The sequence below is a fragment of the Salvia hispanica genome, chromosome 3 (assembly GCF_029641045.1).
Source record: "Salvia hispanica isolate PSC_SH4W2 chromosome 3, Shi_PSC_v1, whole genome shotgun sequence".
Taxonomy (NCBI): domain Eukaryota; kingdom Viridiplantae; phylum Streptophyta; class Magnoliopsida; order Lamiales; family Lamiaceae; genus Salvia; species Salvia hispanica.
The window spans coordinates 22,242,736-22,262,862 of record NC_142694.1 but is presented as its reverse complement, the minus strand read 5'-3'; the positions used below and the strand labels follow the sequence as shown (position 1 = coordinate 22,262,862).

The 20,127-nt window shown below is 36.7% G+C and overlaps 2 protein-coding genes across 2 annotated transcripts; one reads left to right on the top strand and one right to left on the bottom strand.

The window, feature by feature from the left end:
* The first annotated feature begins 3,507 nt into the window (after positions 1 to 3,507).
* On the top strand, positions 3,508 to 6,641 carry LOC125213350 (G-type lectin S-receptor-like serine/threonine-protein kinase At4g27290). The gene is made up of 7 exons (XM_048113847.2): positions 3,508 to 4,876; positions 4,955 to 5,113; positions 5,182 to 5,318; positions 5,391 to 5,601; positions 5,675 to 5,912; positions 5,985 to 6,135; positions 6,210 to 6,641. The coding sequence occupies exons 1-7, from the start codon at positions 3,592 to 3,594 to the stop codon at positions 6,516 to 6,518; spliced, it is 2,490 nt and encodes an 829-aa protein (XP_047969804.1). The 5' UTR covers positions 3,508 to 3,591; the 3' UTR covers positions 6,519 to 6,641.
* Positions 6,642 to 15,949: 9,308 nt separating this feature from the next.
* LOC148930377 (uncharacterized) lies at positions 15,950 to 16,737 on the bottom strand. The gene is made up of 2 exons (XM_089066954.1): positions 16,175 to 16,737; positions 15,950 to 16,061 (listed from the first exon to the last, which is right to left on the bottom strand). The coding sequence occupies exons 1-2, from the start codon at positions 16,626 to 16,628 to the stop codon at positions 16,042 to 16,044; spliced, it is 474 nt and encodes a 157-aa protein (XP_088923080.1). The 5' UTR covers positions 16,629 to 16,737; the 3' UTR covers positions 15,950 to 16,041.
* Between the last annotated feature and the right edge of the window lie 3,390 nt (positions 16,738 to 20,127).

The following is a 20,127-nucleotide window of genomic DNA, read 5'->3' as shown; positions in this document are numbered from 1 at the left end:
TTGTCCCATTTCAATTTTTACCATTTTTGGTAGTGGACCTCATATTCCACTAACTCATTCCTACTCACATTTTATTATAAAACTAATATATAAAGGTACGGACCCACATTCCACTAACTTTTTCAACCCACTTTTCATTACAATTCTTAAAACCCGTGCCCGGTCAAAGTGACCCGAATTATCCAGGACGGAGGGAGTAATTCATTTGGATGGACACACCTGCTTTTATAGAATGAATTATATGTTTAGTTCCAAATATTTTGGGTTCTCACACCCATAGACCCCTAGCAAACAAAATTAACCTCTACCATTTACATTATTCACGAATGTGGTCATTTTTCATTTTTTAGGGTTTTTTTGGATGAAAACGCCTCCCCTTAGACAACAGTTTTGTCCATTCCGAATCCCTCAACCTGCAGCAAACTGTAGCACTGTGTAATACACCAAGATATTCTCGGTGCAGAGGGGGCAGCGGGGTGGCCAAAGAGGAGCCGATACGGGGAGCTTGGCGGCGGGATTTGGAGGAGGATGGTTAGGGGCAAAACTTGCGAGAGAAGTAAAAGAGAATATGAAGAAGTTAATTCTAATTCTTTCTTGTTTCACAATGAGTGAACAAGAATTATTTATAGGACCCTAGGCGGTTTGACTAATACGTTCATGTAAAGAACCGTCACGAAAACCCATAAATGAGTTTATAATTATGACGGACTCGAAATGCGGTTGGAAGTGGATGAGACTTCCAGGCTTCTGAGTTGAATATTTGGTGACTTGGTGGGTGCGTGACAAACATACAAACATCTCGCCACATATTTGGCCAATAGAAGGCCGTCGAGAGCTTATGAAAAGTTCGAACAACGCCTTGATGACCCCTGAGGAGCACCATGAAACTCTTTCAACAACTTGTAATGCATCGAAGAGGACAGACTAATATAGATGCGTCTCTTGTTGTAAAGTAGACAATCGTGTTGTATGATAGCGTCGTGCCAGCAGATACGACCGAGTGGAGGAGCCGCATGTCATCAAGGTTGGAGTTCTCGGCCCGAATATCTGCAAGAATTGTAGGCACTGGACGTGCCACCATGGTGAATAGGGTCACTGCTGAGGCTGCCAGCTCAGTATCAAGAAACCTTGTAATTGCTTTACTTTAGTCGGGACTTCCAATCCTTCATAGCCTTAATCTTCGCCTCGTCTGCTTAGATAACACCATCTAAATGATATGGCCTAGATAATCAATATTGGTCGTACAAAAGGGAGCACTTTCCCAATGTCACAAGAAAAGAGTGTGATGCAAGTATATACAACTTCACAAAGAAATAGTAGCATATGGAATCAAGGTTCCAATATTCTGATACATGTAAGTAATGAATATATATACACCCTCAGGTCCTAAGTAATTGTCTCATATTTTCTTATTTGGATGGTCTCCAATAAATGTCATATTTCACTTTTACCTTTATTGGTAGTGGACTTTATATTCCACTAATTAACTCAGTCTCACTCACATTTTATTAAAAACTAATACTCCCTCCATCTAGAAAAATATTCTCATTTTGCCATTTTTGGATGTCCAGAAAAAATACTCTCATTTCTATACATGGATAGTCTCTCTCTCATACTATATCCACTTTTTCTCCTCTCTCACATATTTTACCTACTTTTTTTTCCATATCTCTTTTTTTTTTTCTCTATCTCTCTTACTATATACCTACTTTTTCTCATTTTCTTTTACTTTACCAAATCTTACTATATATCTACAAATGAGACTATATTCAGTGAACAAAGAAAGTATATAAAAGTAGGACTAACATTCCACCAATTTTTTCTATCTACTTTTACTAATAAAATTAAACAATTTTTTAAAATCCACACTAATCAAAATATAAATTATTTAATGAAGACCGAAAGGAATATCATTCTCCCTCGTACCAATTTATGTAAAATTGATTATATTGGTTTAATATACCTACATTGATTTAACTACAAGTGGTCGTTTATCAATAAATTTAACTATATTCCATGGTCTACATCTCAACTCATTTACCAACCAATTTTTAGGTGCAAAGTCCAAATTATTAAAGTCTGCGTTCCAAAAATCAATATCTAATCACATCTAGTCATTATTCTTTATTACCAAGATCAATTACTGTTTTTCTTGTTTATTGGCTCTTTTAGTAAACTCTTTCATGGAACTATGTTTGTTAAATCATGCTATTAGATACTTTTGATCCTTAGAATAGTTATAAACCTTAAATATTATTTTATCAAGAATGAATATCATTTTACCATTATTAGACCCCATCTTCTAACAACCATCATTTGGCCTGCGTTAATTTTTACCTGATGCAGTTTATCTGTATTAAAGTTGCTATTAGCTAGATAAACGGATTTAATTATCAAAATTACAATTGAAGCCTGATCAATATTATTACTCCATATTACTCAATCTGTTTATACCAATTTTAAAGAAGAAGGTGGATTAGTTTTGAAGACGGTCATAATTTGTAAGCTAATTATCAATGTGAATACAAAAATGAATTATTCTTGCGATGGATGGACCATCCAAGGAGCCCGCTGGCATGGTTGATAATTTGTTTGAAAGAATATTGATTCCAAGTCAGTAGACTCCCCATATATATGTATTCTTTCTTCCAATTTATATCCACTATCTTTATAATACTTCTCATTCCGCCAACATGAGTTTTATTTTTTGGCGACACGGATTTACAGAAATATTAGTAAAAATTGATGAAAAAAAGTTAGTGAAACATGAGTCTTCACTTATAATATACTTTTCGTCCTACTATAATATATACTACACTTTCTTTTTTAGTTTTTCACACAAAAGATGTTACATTTATTTTATGAAAAAAATTCTCTCTCAGATTAATATAAGTATAATATTTTCTCCCTCAAGTGTCATATATTATACCCCTTCTGTCCGCGAATAGAAGTCCCGTTTTTTCATTTTAGTCCGTCCGCGAATAAGAGTCCCGGTTCACTTTTACCATAAATGGTAATAGGGTCCCACTTTCCACTAACTCATTCCACCCATATTTCATTTAAAACTAATATATACAAGAGGACCCCTATTCCACTAATTTTTTTCCACTTATTTTTCTTAACATTTCTTAAAACCTGTGCTGTCCATGAATGAGACTCCTAATGGCGGACGGAGAGAGTATTGAATATAGTCGGTCAAGTCATCGGAATAGAATCAAGGATTCGTCCATGAATGTATTTCTCCCAACTCCCTGCATCCACAATAAATAAGTCATTTTTCTATTTTGAATGACCATAGTTGGATTGTTTCATATAATCACTGACGGGAGGGAGTAACAGTGACTAAGTTTTTCTTGACAAAAAAATAAACATATATAATTAGGTGATAATGATAGTATTGATAAGATACGATATACGTCGACAGCACTGCACTTCCTTCACATTTGGACCCACCAAAACTTTGACAATACCAATTCTACCAATAATTTCAAACGAACAGACAATTTTGACTGCTTTAACTATCGATTTTCAATATGATAATAGGATGCAAAATCTCCCATTTCAATACAAATCAAATCTTGATCCGCAGCCATGGATGAATCCCGAAAGCATTCATCACCGTTTTTACTCGTCTATCTCCTGCTAATCCGCTCCCTGTTTTCCACTGCAAGCGACACCATAACCACCTCTGCAAGAATCAGAGATGGAGAAACACTCGTTTCAGCAAACGGAGTGTTCGAGCTCGGTTTCTTCAACCTCACCAATTCCACCAATCGCTACGTCGGAATCTGGTACAGCAACATAACCGTTCCTACTTATGTGTGGGTCGCAAACAGAGAATCACCGCTCACAGACAGAAACGGCGTGTTAACGGTAACGGCGCCTGGCGTCCTTGCTATTCTTAACAGAACTAACGGCACCGTCTGGTCTTCGGCGTTGACGACTCCATCCCCAAATCCAATCGCGCAATTGCTCGATTCCGGGAATCTGATCGTCAAAGATGCAGGCGATGATGATAATGATAACTTCCTCTGGCAGAGCTTCGATTACCCCTGCGACACGTTGCTCGCCGGAATTAGGCTAGGGTGGAACTACGTCACCAACGTGGAAACCTACATTTCGTCGTGGAAAAGCGACGGCGATCCCGCGAAAGGCGAGTATTCGTCGCACGTTGACACCACCGGATACCCGCAGATGGTGCTGAAGAAGGGAGAGGCCTTCCAGTACAGGATCGGGCCGTGGAACGGGCTCCGGTGGAGCGGGGCCCCCGACACGAGCAACGACCCGACCTACTCCGTCTCGCTGCAGATGACGCGAGACGAGGTGCGTTACACGGAGGGCAGGGTCGGGGACTCTGTTTTGTCGATATCGAGGCTGAATCCCAACGGGGAAGGAGTTCGCTCCACGTGGAACGATCGGACAAATTCGTGGACTACTTACACGAACGTGCCGGCTGACAACTGCGACAGCTACGGGCTGTGCGGTCCCCACGGCAGCTGCAATGCGGGGACGTCCCCATCGTGCGGATGCCTCGACAGGTTCGTGGCGAGGGATCCGGAGAGCTGGGGGCGGACGGACTGGTCGGATGGGTGCGTCAGGAGGATTGCGCTGAGCTGTGGTACGGATAAGTTTTTGAAATACTCTGCCATCAAGCTGCCTGATGCTCGGAACACTACTTACAATGTGGAGAGGAGGAGCCTTGCGGAGTGCCAATTGGATTGCGCGAGGGACTGTTCGTGTGTGGCGTATACGCAGCTCAATATCAGTGGCGACGGGAGCGGATGCTTGTTCTATCATGGCGACTTGATCGATATCAGGGTGATGGCTTCGGCAGGCCAGGATCTTTATATCAGGATGGCTGCGGCTGAGCCTGGTGGTAAGTAAGAAGCTTGTGACGATGATGATATTGAAATGAGATTGATTGATTGTGATGTTTTGTTTTGGTTGATTGAAGATGTGGCGAGCACGAGCAGGAGTGGCGGAAATGGAGGGAGAACAAGAACTATAGTCATAGCAAGTACTACGTCGGTAGTGGTGATGGTTTTTGTGTGCGTAATCCTCGTTTATGTTTATGGCCGGAGGAGAAAGAACGATCCGAGTATGAATGATGAAGGTATGTATAATTATGTGGTTAAGTTGTGTAGATTCTGTGTGCTTGAATTTGATGATGATGTTGTGCAGTTGTAGGGCTGTTCAGTGCAACTCATGCGAAAGAAGGGGAGCTGCCATTCTTCAGTTTGCCTACAGTTTTGAAAGCTACTGATAATTTTTCAAACACGAACAAGCTGGGTGAGGGCGGATTTGGACCTGTCTACAGGGTAAAGACACTACAATTCTTAGCAATTTCACATTATTTGTATGGCATTTCACATTTTCCATATTGCGTGCAGGGCTTGCTCGAAGACGGGCAAGAAATTGCTGTGAAACGCTTGTCAAAGACGTCGAGCCAAGGAGTGAACGAGCTGAGAAATGAAGTGATGCTGATAGCCAAACTCCAGCATCGTAATCTAGTGAGGACTCTTGGATTTTGTGCTCAAGGAGAGGAGTACATGTTGATCTACGAATACATGCCTAATCATAGCCTCGACTTAATATTATTTGGTGACAAACTTTTTCCTAACTCTACATTTAAACTCACTTTGGCTCTCTTCTAATCATATATATGTTTGGACAGACAAGGAAAAGAGTAGGCTCCTTGGCTGGCAAAAGCGCTTCGATATCATCAACGGAATCGCTAAAGGGCTACTCTATCTTCATCAAGATTCGAGGCTGAGAATCATCCACCGCGACCTCAAAGCTAGCAACATATTGCTTGATGCTGATATGATTCCCAAGATATCCGACTTTGGATTAGCTAGGAGCTTCGGAGGAAACCAAACCGAAGCTCAGACGCGCAGAGTTGTTGGAACATAGTAAGAAAATCAATCTCAAACAATCTGAATTTACTAAACATATGTATCCTTACATGAATTACTCTATCACAGCGGCTACATGTCTCCAGAATACGCTATAGACGGGTTGTTTTCAGTCAAATCCGATGTTTTCAGTTTCGGTGTTCTCGTGCTGGAGATCGTTAGCGGCAACAGAAACAGAGGATTCCTCCTTAAAGACCACAATCTCAATCTTCTCGGACATGTAAGCAGTGCTCTTCACTTTTTTTTTCTTCTTTTTAGTGCTTGATAATCTGAATGAGCTGAAACTGTGCGCAGGCGTGGAGGCTTTACATGGAAGATAGTTCGAGAAAGCTACTCGATCCTTGTCTGGATGAGGCGTTCAACTGGGGACAAGTGGAACGTGCCATCCACGTGGCGCTTCTGTGCGTGCAGAATAGCCCAGACGACAGGCCAAGCATGTCGTCTGTGGTGTTCATGCTGGGGAATGAAGTGGCGCTGCCGCAGGCGAAGCAGCCGGGTTTCTTCACGGAGAGAGACATTTCTATTGATCACAACAGCTCTAGCAGCTCTAATCCCACAGCTACGCATAATGAGCTTACAATCACTTGGACACAAGGTAGATAGAAATCAAAATTGTTGTATAGTGTGTTGATTATATGTGTAATTAGAATAGAGTGAAAGACAGAGAAAGAGAGAGGTGTGTAGAAATACTGCCATTTATTTGAAATTTTGATGCTTGAAATCTTAGCTGGGGTCTTAAGATATTCACTCCACAAAATGCTTACTATCTTGAAGAATGATGAACAACCTCATAACTCTACTGAATACTCCATATTGTATTGTTTAGGATTTCAACTCCATTACATTCTAACTTATTCAGTAGACTTATATTTTACATTAACAAAGAAAGTAGTATTCGATCCTGTAATATCAAACAAATAAGGTTGTAAAGTAATACAATTCATAGTTTATTAACGCACTAGAAAATTATTGGGTAGATTCAGAAAATTAAATGTAATTAATACCTGGGATTCTGGGAAGCTAGAAAGTTGCACCTAAATAAAATTAATACGACCAATACAAGGTGGAATTGGAGAAATAAATATGGGATATGGATCGTCCAGTTCCTATAGAACCTATCACTAAAATCCCCTTAGAGGGGGATAAGGCTAAGCGGAGCGAAAAGGGTTTTCCATGAGATGGGAAATGCAAAGTATTAGTCCCACACGAAGTTTGTGAATAAGTGATTGTCTGATAATGAGCAAGGAATACCCGTCTTTCTGCTAAAGAGGATGTATTGATCCCCTGTTGTGCTCAAAGCCACAACAGGGTGTGCTGTTTCACACAGTCAAATATAAAATTCATAAATAATAACATTTAAATATTAATTTCTTTTTTAATTAAATATTTGGCTGTGTGGAACAGCACACCCTGCTGTGGCTTTGAGCACAGCAGGGGATCCATATCCAATAAATATGTTATGTTTGCAAAGAAAATCTTAGTAGGAGTAATTCAGAGAGAATCTACCGAAAAGTAACTACTCCCTCCGTTCCGCTTTAGGAGTCCCGGTTGAGATAAATTAATAAAAAATACCTACAAAGTGTTAAAAGTGGGTCTAACATCCACTACAATATTTATTTATTACATTCTCAAACACTTTTTTCTTAAAACATGTGCCCGACTCAACCAGGACTCCTAAAGCGGGACGGAGGGAGTAATATTTAATCATACCTTTAAAAATATTACTCCCTCCGTCCACGAAAATTCGTCCCGGTTTGACCGGACACGGGTTTTAAGAAATGTAATGGAAAGTGAGTTGAAAAATATAATATTAGTTTTATAATAAAATATAAGTAGGAATGAGTTAGTGGAATATGGGGTCCACTACCAAAAATGATAAAAGTGAAATGGGACAAATTTTGGGGGACGGACGAAAATGAAAAATTGGGACAAATTTTCGTGGACGGAGGGAGTAATTATTTTTTAAATCCGTTCCTTTAAATTGTGATAAATGAGCTATTGGTATGAGCTAACCAATTAGGGCTGACAATTTTTGACACGACATGATAACACGACACGAACCGGCACGAAATTAATGGGTTTGGGTCAGAGCTTATTGGGTTCGTGTCCTTATCGGGTCGACCCATTAAGGACACGAAAATTTCGTGTCGTGTTCGTGTCGGGTTCGTGTTATCCGTTAACAATGCGTGTTCGTGTCGTGTTCGTGTTATCCGTTAACAAATAATATTTTAATATTATTAATTCTTATTGTTTTCATTTTTCACTACTTATTAAATGACTCTTACAATCTCAATTTTCAATACGTGTTGTTATCATGTCGTGTTGACCCGAAGTGGTTCGTGTCGTTAATGGGTTCGTGTCGTGTTCGTGTCTGAGGGTAGCGGGCCGTGTTCGTGTTCGTGTTTGAGGTTTTCTTAACGGGTCGTGTTCGTGTTTGTTGTTATCGTGTTCGTGTCGTTATCGTGTCGAACACGCACGATTTGCCAGCCCTATAACCAATATTTTAAAAATCGGACCGGCCGGCGAACCGGTTCACTGGTTCAACCGATTCACTGGTCGAACCATTGGTCGAACCAGAATATTATTATAAACATATATAATTAATATATATTAAATAATGAATGATAAATGTAATTAATAATTTATTACTAAAACACATTTAACATTATGTATACTTATATAAAAATATATTACACAAAAAATAGTAGTAAAATATATTAAATATTAAATTTGTACTAATATTTTTTATAATAAAATATATTTTAAATATACTAATTTTTTTTTGATATTTTATGATAAAAACAAATAAAGTTCATTTTTTTTTAAATATGTTTTATTTGAAGCAATAATATAACATATATATAAAATGTAAATGCATACTATATACATTAAGATTCAATAAATATCAAAATAAAATTAATAATATATAAAAATATTAAACCTTATGTATAATTGATTATATATAAATAATATTAAAATTTAGTGATTGCTAAATATAGTTATAGATACTATAATTAATAATTATTTATTAAATTTGGATTATAAGTTAGTGTAAATAAAAATTTATCATGTTTAATATATAAATTTAGTTAATGTTCATGTCATATTACTCAAAGCATTGTGGTGGAGTGGTAAAGATGTCATAAATTTTCTGGTTTTTAAAACACTGGAGCTAACTAATAAGCTAATTATTATTTTTGTTACCGATCCGGTCCGGTTTTTAACACACTAGAGCTAACTAATAAGCTCATTATTATTTTTGTTAATAATTTAATCTAAAAATTTTGTCTCATTTTCTTTGTAAGAAACAGAACATCTACGTAGGCCTGCTTATTCGGCCGGTTCCGGTTCTACCCGGTCCGGTTGACCGGGTACCCGGTTACAAATTTTAATGAATCTTGGAACCGGAACCGGAACCGGACCCGGCCGGATCCGGTTCAGAACCGGTCGGGTAAGAACCGATCGGTTCCGGTTCAGAACCGGAACCGATTTATAATTTTAATTTTGATTTATTTAAATAATTCAATATTTAGAAATATAACAATTTAATGCCAAAAAATTTAAATAAACACACAAAAATACAAATTAAAATATTGAAAATCTAAAATAATACAGTAGTAACTTTTAAAATGGAGTAAAAATATAGTTCTTGACCACTAATCATGTGATTTATGCCCAACTTTGTCTCAAAAGTGGTATACAAAATAAACCTAGTCCACAGATTATGAAATTTCAATTCTTTAATATCTTTATTACATTATTATTTGTATTCACACAACAGAATACCTTCCAATAAATAAAACATTAAGAAGGAAAAATGAGTCATGAAATTGATTACTTCAGTGATTGATATATTCACAAAACTAGTAGTTTTGTTATTTTTAATTTTCTATATGCTAGCCTATTTTCACCCAGTATATATATATATATATATATATATATAGTCTATGTGTATATAAGGCTTATAAATTAATATAATTTTAAAGTAGTAGTATTTGATTTTGTCATATATTTCTTAACGATACAGATGTGTATCAAAATATTCACTATATAGGTTAATCGAAAAAAATTAGATAAACTATACAATATGTTATTAATTGAAAGCATATCAAACAAATTTATATTTGAAGCACGTTCTTTTGATTTATTTCCAACTCAATTGAATGCAAAAAATGAGGAGATATCAAATGAAAAATATGTACTCCATAGTTGTTGGCTAGGAAGTTAGGAATAGGATTAATTTTATTTAAGTAAAAATATTAAATTTTATTAAAACTAAAATTAAAAATCTGAAATTAATATATTATCCGGTTCCGGGTAAGAACCGGTCGGTTCCGGGTAGAACAGGAACCGAAAAGTTTGAAAAATACTAGAACCGGTACCGGAACCGGAACCGGTTCTCCGGTTCCCGGTTCCCCAATTACCCGATCGGTTTCGGTTCCGATTCCGGGTACCCGAGAACCGGAGAACCCGTTAAGCAGGCCTACATCTACGCACTAAGAAACACTCCATTCACACTTCACAGCAGCAAGAAACTCCAATACTTAGTCTGCTCTTTGTTTTATTCGTTTAGGCTACAGAGGCGCTCCTTCCTTAGAAGTTCTTTGCACGCAATAAGAGGCGAAGCCATGAATTTTATATTGGAGCCCAAAAAGAATAAATATCTTGACTTTGCCTCGGTTAATAATTGCAAAAGCATCACTAGATTTAGATGTTGTCATTGTAGGAACACCCTCTATTATTTTCTTTCATCATATGGAAGAGAGCTTGAAAGCAAAAGAGCATTTTCAATTATGTAGAAATTAAAATATAAAGCATACATCAGGCTTTATCATGTCAGAAAATTTAATATCAACAATTTGTGATAATCTTATAAAGAAGTTTACATACTACTAATACATTAACATAATAATAAAATTAAGTTTTTTCCATAATTAAATTAATTAATCGGATCTATTAGAAAATTTTGGTAAAATTATGTAAAGTATTTTAAATTGGAACTACAGGTTTTACAAGTCATTAAATTAATAACATCCCTTTAAACTATAATCTTTAAAGTCAACTAGTAAGTAGTTTTTACAAAATATTTTTCAATATACTAGTATTAGATTTAAAAAATAAATTTAAATGTATGGAGTAGTATGCACTATGAACTACTAAAAAGTAAATTGTTTTAGTAATAATGCAAACTATAGTATTTAAAAGTCATTGGATAAATATAGCATATCTCGAAAATTAATTTGACAAAGTATTTTATTTGTAGTGCATATAATATATATTCAAAAAGTTGGGCTTGACAAAGTATTTTATTTATAGTGCATAAAATATTTTTAAGAGTTATTGTGTATATATTCCCACATTCCGTTATTAAGAGTCTCATTTCTTAGCGGTACGGGTTTTAAGAAATATTAAAAAAAATAGATGGAAAAAAGTTAGTGAAATAGGGGGTCTCATTTAGTGGAAGGTGAGACTTATTCCTATTTATGGTTAAAGTGGACTGAGACTCCTATTCTCAGACGGACTAAAATGAAAAAAATAAGATTCCTATTCGCAGACAGAGGGAGTATATTCAAAAATTTGTGCTTGAGGAAGTTCGACCTCAGTTGACCTAAAGTCAAGGAGGAAGACCAACTGCAATCCTCCGTCTACAACAATGTTTTAAAAACCGGACCGGTGGACGAACCGGTGTAGCTACTGGTTCACGGTTCAACTGGTCCGACCGGTCGAACCACTGGTCAGACCGGAATACTGTAGCAACACACTTATATAGTTAATTAAATAATATATTGTGCAAATAATTAAAATAATATCAGTAATAAACAAAATTAACAATTACTCCCTCTGTCCCGCTTAAGATGACACGTTTTCCTTTTTAGTTTGTCCCAACTAAGATGACACATTTCCTTTTTTGGTAACTTTCTCTCTCCAATTAATACACTCAACCACTTTTTCTCACTCCTATTAAAATATTTATCTTTCTTTATCTCTTTACTTTAATAGTTACACTCATCTTCTCTCTTTCCAATTAAACACTTTAACCAATATCTCCTAAAACCCCGTGCCGGCTAAGCAATGTGTCATCTTAGCCGGGACGGAGGGTGTATAATGCATTGTTTTGAGCATTCGTAACATAAAATATCAATAATCATACAATCTATATAACTTTCTCCACCGAAAAGATGCTAGAACAAAACTTTTTCTAAATATTATACCACTGTACTAGTTGTATATTTTTACTATATAAAATTTGTTATCAAAACCTCAAGTCCTCAACTTATTTATTCAATAAAAAATCAAAAAAGTAAAGAGTAAAAACATGTTGGTTAAACGGATGGCAGATTTTAATTTAAAAAGAATAAAAATTTAAAAATACATCTTAACTAAAGGAGCGAATATTTTGTAGTAGTACTTAATAAATTAGTACAGCAGGAATAGGAATGTTGTATCCCACATCGATGAGTAAAGGTTGATTCGTAGCTTGGAACTTCTATAAATAAAGCACAATTGCCAATTATAATGTTTAAAATAAAGTTAAAAGCTTTAAACCGGTTTAACCGGTCACCGGTTTCCGGTTGAACTGGGCGGTTTGAGCGGTTCAAAACGGCCCGATAGTGGAATGGTTTTATCGTCTAAATCGGACCAGATAAGGCGCTGGTTCGCGGCCGAACCGGTCTGACCGGTCGGTCTGAATCGGTTTTTAGAACACTGGTCTACAAATATAGTCTCATTTTGCCATTTTATGATGTCCACAAAAAATATTCTCATTTTTAAAAATGGAAAGTTTTTCTCTGATACTCGACCCACTTTTTCTCCTTTCGTACATACTTTACTTATTTTTACTTAATATCTCTCTTATTTTACCAATTTCTCATTAAAACTCGCGTCGTCCACAAATGGAACTGTTTTTTTGGACGGAGGGGATACTAGATAATTTTATGTATTGTTGAACATATATATAATTCTAATTAGTAAAATGGCTTGGGGCCCATGGGCCCCCTGGCCCCAACGTAGTAGTGCTCCTGCCTACAACAATGGAGTTTGAATAAGAGCTGTTGTGGGGGTCAATGACAGCTTCAAATCTCTACTCCGGTGGTACTAATGGGATGAGGGAGTGTTGGTCGACCCTCTCCCCCCATCCAAGTCTGTGATCCATCCATGTTTATCTCATAGTGATATTACAACATGGTATTTGTAGTTAATGAGGAATTAAAGATATGTTGACCTAACTTCAAGGAGGAAGACACTACTCCCTCCATCTACGAAAATAGTCTCATTTTGTCATTTTACGATGTCCACAAAAACTAGTCTCATTTTCAAAAATGGAAATATTTTCTCTCATACTTTACCTATTTTTTCTCCTTTCTTCCGTACTTTACTTACTTTTTTTTTCGTATCTCTCTTACGTTACCTACTTTTGTCCTTCTCTTTTACTTTACCAATTTCTCATTAAAACTCGTGTCGTCCATGTTGGTTTTGCAGCGGAAATCTATTTAGTTTGATTGAAAGATTTACATCTAAATATGCTTTTATCTGATTGTAAACTGGAAACATGTTCATAAGCATATAATCACAGATTGTACTGAATATATGCAATTAAATAAAACATACCGTAGGAATTCAAGAGTTGAATTCAATCACCTTCTTCAATTTCTTCAATTTATCTCAACCACGGATCTTCTGATCCGTTCCCTTTAACTCGGAATTGACCTTTGTGTGGGCAAAGCTTGTCAAATCCTCAAAAGCCGGAGAAGAATTGAAGACAAATATCTCTGGGTTGAAGAACCCTAAATTAACGATTTTTCACTCTCTCAAAATTGCAGAGAACGAAAAATATCGGTAGAATTATTTATCTGTCTTCTCCTCTTCTCCCTTTTATATTAAATTAATTATTTTGGGCCAGATCAGGGATCTATGGAGGATTGGATTGGGCCACAGTTCAGGCTTTCACTAATTAAATTAAAATTAATTTAATTCGAGCCCAAACTTAAATATTATTATCATCCACTATAGATATAATATTGACTGCCCGTCCAAATCGAAATTACGAGTATTCCGGGACTTCCTTTTTAATTAAATAATTTCTCGTGTTAAAGATATAAATATCCATTAATTAATATCAAGTCTGCTATCTGACTTTTATTAATTAATTTCTTTTTCCAAGAGTGGTCTAGTTCAGAAATATTATTTATTATTCATGGAATAAATTCCAACTAGCCAGTTTTCTGAATAATAAAACCTTTTTCTAAACACCTTTTGAGGATATTATTAGACTGGCCTCTCCCAGCACACGATTCATTGCAATAACAATACTAGCACCACTTAGACATTATGATCACTACCCAATCTATCAGGATTCTTGGGCAACGAAATACCCTCACTATTTGATAAGTCAAAGTACTTTTCAATTAATATCGTATGATCAATGTTATGTCAACAATGATTAAGAAATGACAATCACCGAGACCTCGTCTTTTAGTAAATAGCCAAGAAAGACTTATCTCACTGTTGATCCTGTCAGTGCTATACCACACCGACGTCGTTCATTTCCTTAGGTAAGGAAACTTTCGGACTGACGTCGCAACCTTTCACGATAGGTAGTCAAAGCCTATCTAGGTTGTAAAACAATTTTCCTTCTGCAAGAACCGACAAGTTACCTACTGTGAACGCCGCTCACAACTTGTCTACTATGCAGAAGACTTAGACTCATTTTGCTTAAACTATGTATTTAAATGAAAAATATATTTCAACATCTCATAAATACATAAACAACCCATAAGCGAAACGCATTGTAACAAACTCTTTCTCATTAAATGGTAAAAATGGATAGAAGAGTTATTACATATACAAGCATTTAAAAGATGCTTTCAGTATACTAAACTCTAACAATCTCCCACTTATACTCAAAACAACTTTCGAGTATACCAAAACTGCAAAATCATTTGTGCTAACAAATACCTTCTTATCTCGTAGACTATAGAATTCATAGCCTTTCGTTCCACTGGGATACCCTACAAACAAACATAACTCAGTACGAGACTCCAACTTCGTTGGATCTTTCTCCAACACGTGTGCTGGACAACCCCACACTCTGAGATGTCTTAGACTAGATTTTCGTCCAGTCCACAACTCATGTGGTGTTGTAGGTACTGATTTGGATGGTAAGTTGTTCAAGGTATAGCTTGCTGCGAGCAACGCGTGTCCCCAGAACGAAATAGGTAACTTAGCATAACTCATCATCGATCGAACCATTTCTAAGAGGGTTATATTCTTTCGTTCAGCTACGCCATTCTGCTGGGGGGGGGGGTGTGCCAGGTGCAGTCATTGGGATTCAATTCCCGCCTCTGCTAAGTAGTCGAAGAACTCACTACTGAGGTACTCGCCTCCACGGTTAGACCGTAGAGACTTGATTGTCTTACCATGTCGCGTCTCCACAAGTGCTCTGAATTCTTTGAACTTTTCAAAAGATTCTGACTTGTGACGCATCAAATAGACATATCCAACTTTCGAGTAGTCATCAATGAAGGTGATGAAATATCGAAAGCCGCCTCTAGCTTGAGTAGTCATTGGTCCACACACATCAGAATGAACGAGCTCAAGTACTTCCTTGGCCCTATTACCATTGACCTTAAATGGACTCTTAGTCATCTTGCCTTCCAAACATGATTCACAAGTTGTATAAGGTTCTATTTCTAGATCCTTAAGTAGACCTTGATCTATCAACGCTTGAATCCTAGTAGGGTTAGCATGACCAAGTCTAAAGTGCCATAAGTACGTTTCGTTCATTGAAACAGAAGGAGATTTTCTTTTTCGAGAAACTTTCAATGTTGAGTTAGATTCAGTTTTATGTTGCATATATTGTGTAGACTTTATAGTGTAAAGAATATTTTCCATGATACCACGACAGATATAAGAACCACATTTCTTGATAATGCATGAATCATCAAATGAAATTGAATATCCATCAGAAACAAGTTTAGAAACTGAAATTAAATTTCTTCTAAACGAAGGTATCAACAAAACATTGTTCAACACTAAAATTCTATCACTAGAAAAACGTAAATAAACGTCTCCCACTGCAACAGCTGCCACTCTCGTAGCATTGCCCAACTGGATTTCGACCTCTGCTTCATTCAACTGCCTTGTTACCTGCATAATATCAGGATCAAAGCAAACATGATCAGTAGCTCCAGTATCAACCACCCATTGCTGAGTAGATACAACTACTAAATATGATTCTACAATGAAAGCTTGGTGCATACCTGAGCCATTGCCCTCTTTAGGACAATCCGGCTTCCAATGCCTCTTTTTGCCGCATTTGAAGCACTTGTCGCCTTGCTTCTTGTTAGTGTTCACCCGTTTCTTTTTGCCCTTAGCTATCTTAGGTGCTACAACAATCTGGGCTTTCTTCTTCCCCCTACCTGGCTTAAAGCCTGAGGAAGACGACCTAGAACTCATCTTAGCAGCCTTTGTCTGGACCATAAGATCCTCCGCTGACTGCAACTCAGTCAATAGTTCAGCTAGGGTGTAAGCCCTCTTGTTCATCTCGAAATTGAGCTTGAACTGCTGATAGCTAGCTAGCAAACTCTGAAGGATTATGGTTACTTGGGACTCGGGATCAATGGTCCCTCCCAAAACCTCAATTTGATGGAGGTGACTCATCATCTCGAGGACATGGTCCCTCACAGGTGTGCCCTCTTTCACAACCTTAGTCATGATGCTCCGAAAGGCTAAAGACTTAGCCACTCGATTCTAAGTACCAAAAAGGTTATTAAGATTGTTCATAATCTCAGTAGCAGTGTTCATGCCTTGATGCTGATGTTGAAGTACTGTTGACATAGAAGTCAACATGTAGCACTTCGCCATCTCATTGGCTTTACACCAGTTCCTGTATGTTTCTTTCATTGCTGCAGAAGCATTTGCAGCAGGTACGGGTGGACATTCAGTAGTGAGCACATATTTGTACTCTTCGGCAGTGAGAACGATATCCAAGTTTTGTTTCCATGCAATATAGTTATGACCTTCGAGTTTGTGTTCTTTAAGAATAGCGGAAAGAGGATTGAACGACATCTTGTTTGGATATAGCTGAGAAAAAGAATAGCTTATTGTTACAAACTATGTAAGATTCTAAAGAGTAAAAAGGTTAGCCCTACACTGAGTATACCTTTTAAAAAAACTGTTCTGAGATTCAGAAATAGATGTCGTCTTTATCAGAGAACTGTTAGGGAAGTCCCTAAAGTATGCCGGAACCCAGAACTCTCTAGATTCGAACATAGAAACAAACCATTCAGCGTCTTCAAGTTCATATGTCTCCATCACAGTCTTCCACTTGTCTTCAAACTCGGTGGGTTCAATCAACTCCGACCAAACACATGAATTCAAATCCTTTTTAAAATCAGAATTACCAAGAAGTGATTTAGGTACCTTTTCAGCGACTTTAGCCATGATGTGCCACATGCACCATCTATGACGTGTATTCACAAGAACATTTTCAACAGCTACTTTCATTCCCAAGTCTTGATCAGTAATTATCAACTTAGGAGCTAGTCCCATGCACTTGATAAACTGTTTGAAAAGCCATGAAAAAGAGTCTGCACTCTCACTACAAAGCAAACCAGCTCCAAAGGACACCGCACGCCCATGGTTGTCCTTCCCAGTGAACGGAGCAAATATCATAGAGTACCTGCACAGCAAAACAACAAAGGATTAAATCATGAACAAGTAGATCTCGATGTTGTATGATAATATGTCATAAAAAACTGAAATCATAGCACAACAGAAAAAAGGTAGCAATTTTAATTGGTCAACATTTACCTATTCGTTGAGTACGTAGTGTCAAACGAGACAATATCACCAAATTGCATGAAATTCTTCTTAGCAATAGGATCGCACCAGAATAAATGTGTCAGTCGACTACGAGAATCAACCTCATACTCGTACGTGAAGGCGTCACAACTTTCCTTCTTCTTTTTCATCTCGTCTATTATCATTTGGGCATCATATCCTTCAGCGTATCTTCTGATATCCCGTGTGTAGTTACGGATGTCCAACACTGTACACCCAACGGAATCATATCCGCCCATCAATTCAGCCAACAGCTTGAAAGTGAGTGAAGGACCAATATTAACACCATCACAATCTGTAATAAATTTTTGGTGTACTGGATCAAGTTGACGATTTAATCTCATGAACTTCTGGTGTTGTACCAAAACCATTGGGTGGTTGTGTTCTTCGTTCAACTGTTGAATGACATAACCACCGTCAGAATCGAATTTGAATGCAACCCGAGCATTACATCCACATTTTTTCAATTTACGTCGTCGTTTGGGTTGTTCATCGATAAATTTTTGTTCACCTTCTCTGTTACACACCATGTAAAACCATATGGTGAGATTATCAACCTTCTTTGAACCGTTCTTCCTTGTGTCAAAACCGACACGGCGCCCATAGTTCTCGTATAACTCAATGGCGTTGTCCAATGTGGGGAAGCTACGGCCAACAAAAGGTTTAAGCTCTATAGGGCATTCTGGTGTATATAAATCTGTAAAAATTCATAATCAGAACACACCTACAAACTAACGATGAAGTAAAGACAAGTTTCGGTCAACTGGATGTAGAATGATAATAGGTCATAATAGGATGGAATCGTGGCATACAACAAGTTGAATTGTCTTATACGGAAATGGGTCATACTAAACACAAAACGAAGCATAGCGGAAAAATCGATCAAATAATAGAGGTGAAAAGATTCATTTTGACAGAAGACACTGGAAGACACAGACACAAATATAAGAAATGGAGCAAAACAAATAAATGAAAAATACAACAAAAGGTTTAAGCTCTATATGGCATTCTGGTGTATTTAAATCTGTAAAAATTCATAATCAGAACGCACCTACAAACTAACGATGAAATAAAGACAAGTTTCGATCAACTGGATTTAGAATGATAATATGTCATAATAGGATGAAATCGCGGTATACAAAAAGGTCAATTGTCTTACACGGAAATGGGTCATACTAAACACAAAACGAAGCATAGCGGAAAAATCGGTCAAATAATATAGGTGAAAAGATTCATTTTGACAGAAGACACTGAAAGACACAGATACAAATATATGAAATGGAGCATAACAAATAAATGAAAAATAGAACAATAGCCATAACCTGTATTCTCAACAACGTCATCGGAGTATGATTGATTATCTACGTGCGGAGTAGAATTTGTGTCGGATTCCATTCTTGGTGTTAGGATCTGCCAACGACTATGATCTAGAATTGAAAATAGAACAGCTTAATATGGAACACGATTGGAGTTGGGATCTCCAACGACGATGATATAGAATTGAAAATGGAACAAATATATCTGGAACATGTATAATGGAAGTTTGACGGTACTGTGGCTGAAGGCGAAGAAGATACGAAGGAGATGAAAATGAGGAATGTTAAATCATAATTCACGCATATGATTTGTTAGTGGAAAGAGACATTGCAAAATTATAGGATTTGCCAAAACAACCGATGATTAGCTAATTACTTTAGTAACCTTTTTGCATTTTTAATGAATAAAATAATAAGATTTAGTTAATAAAGTGAGCCATCAGATGTTTTCATCGCAAGATGATCTCGCAAGATCCTAAGGCTGGAAGTTGACCTTGATTTCTTTATTTAAATCAATTCTTGTTTTGATCAAAATCCTATATATATATATATTTTAATTCTAAATCTAAAACTCCTAATATAGTTTAATTCTGCAATTTTGTAATAAAAAGTGAATTTGGATATATGACTCTTTCTTTTATATTGTAAATAGGTTACTCCTTTTGACAAATCAGCACACGCCGCAATGCACCTAATTGATGCTTTTCACACACAAGACATGTGACAAATTTGATAAGAATAGCCACCGACCGTGTATGTTATGGGATTATTATACAAAATATTAATTTTCTATTATTAATATAGAAAATTTAAAAAATCCCACAAAATATTATTTTTCTATTATTAATATAGAAAATTTAAAATTTCCATTTTATTCGTATACATTACTCCCTCCGTTCCATAGTAATAGAGGCATTTCATTTTCTGCACTCGTTACTAAAAAATGATACTCTATCCGTCCCGTTTTAGGAGTCCCGGTTGAGATAAATTAATATAAAATGCCTACAAAGTGTTAAAAGTGGGTCCCAACATCCACTGTAATATTTATTTATTGG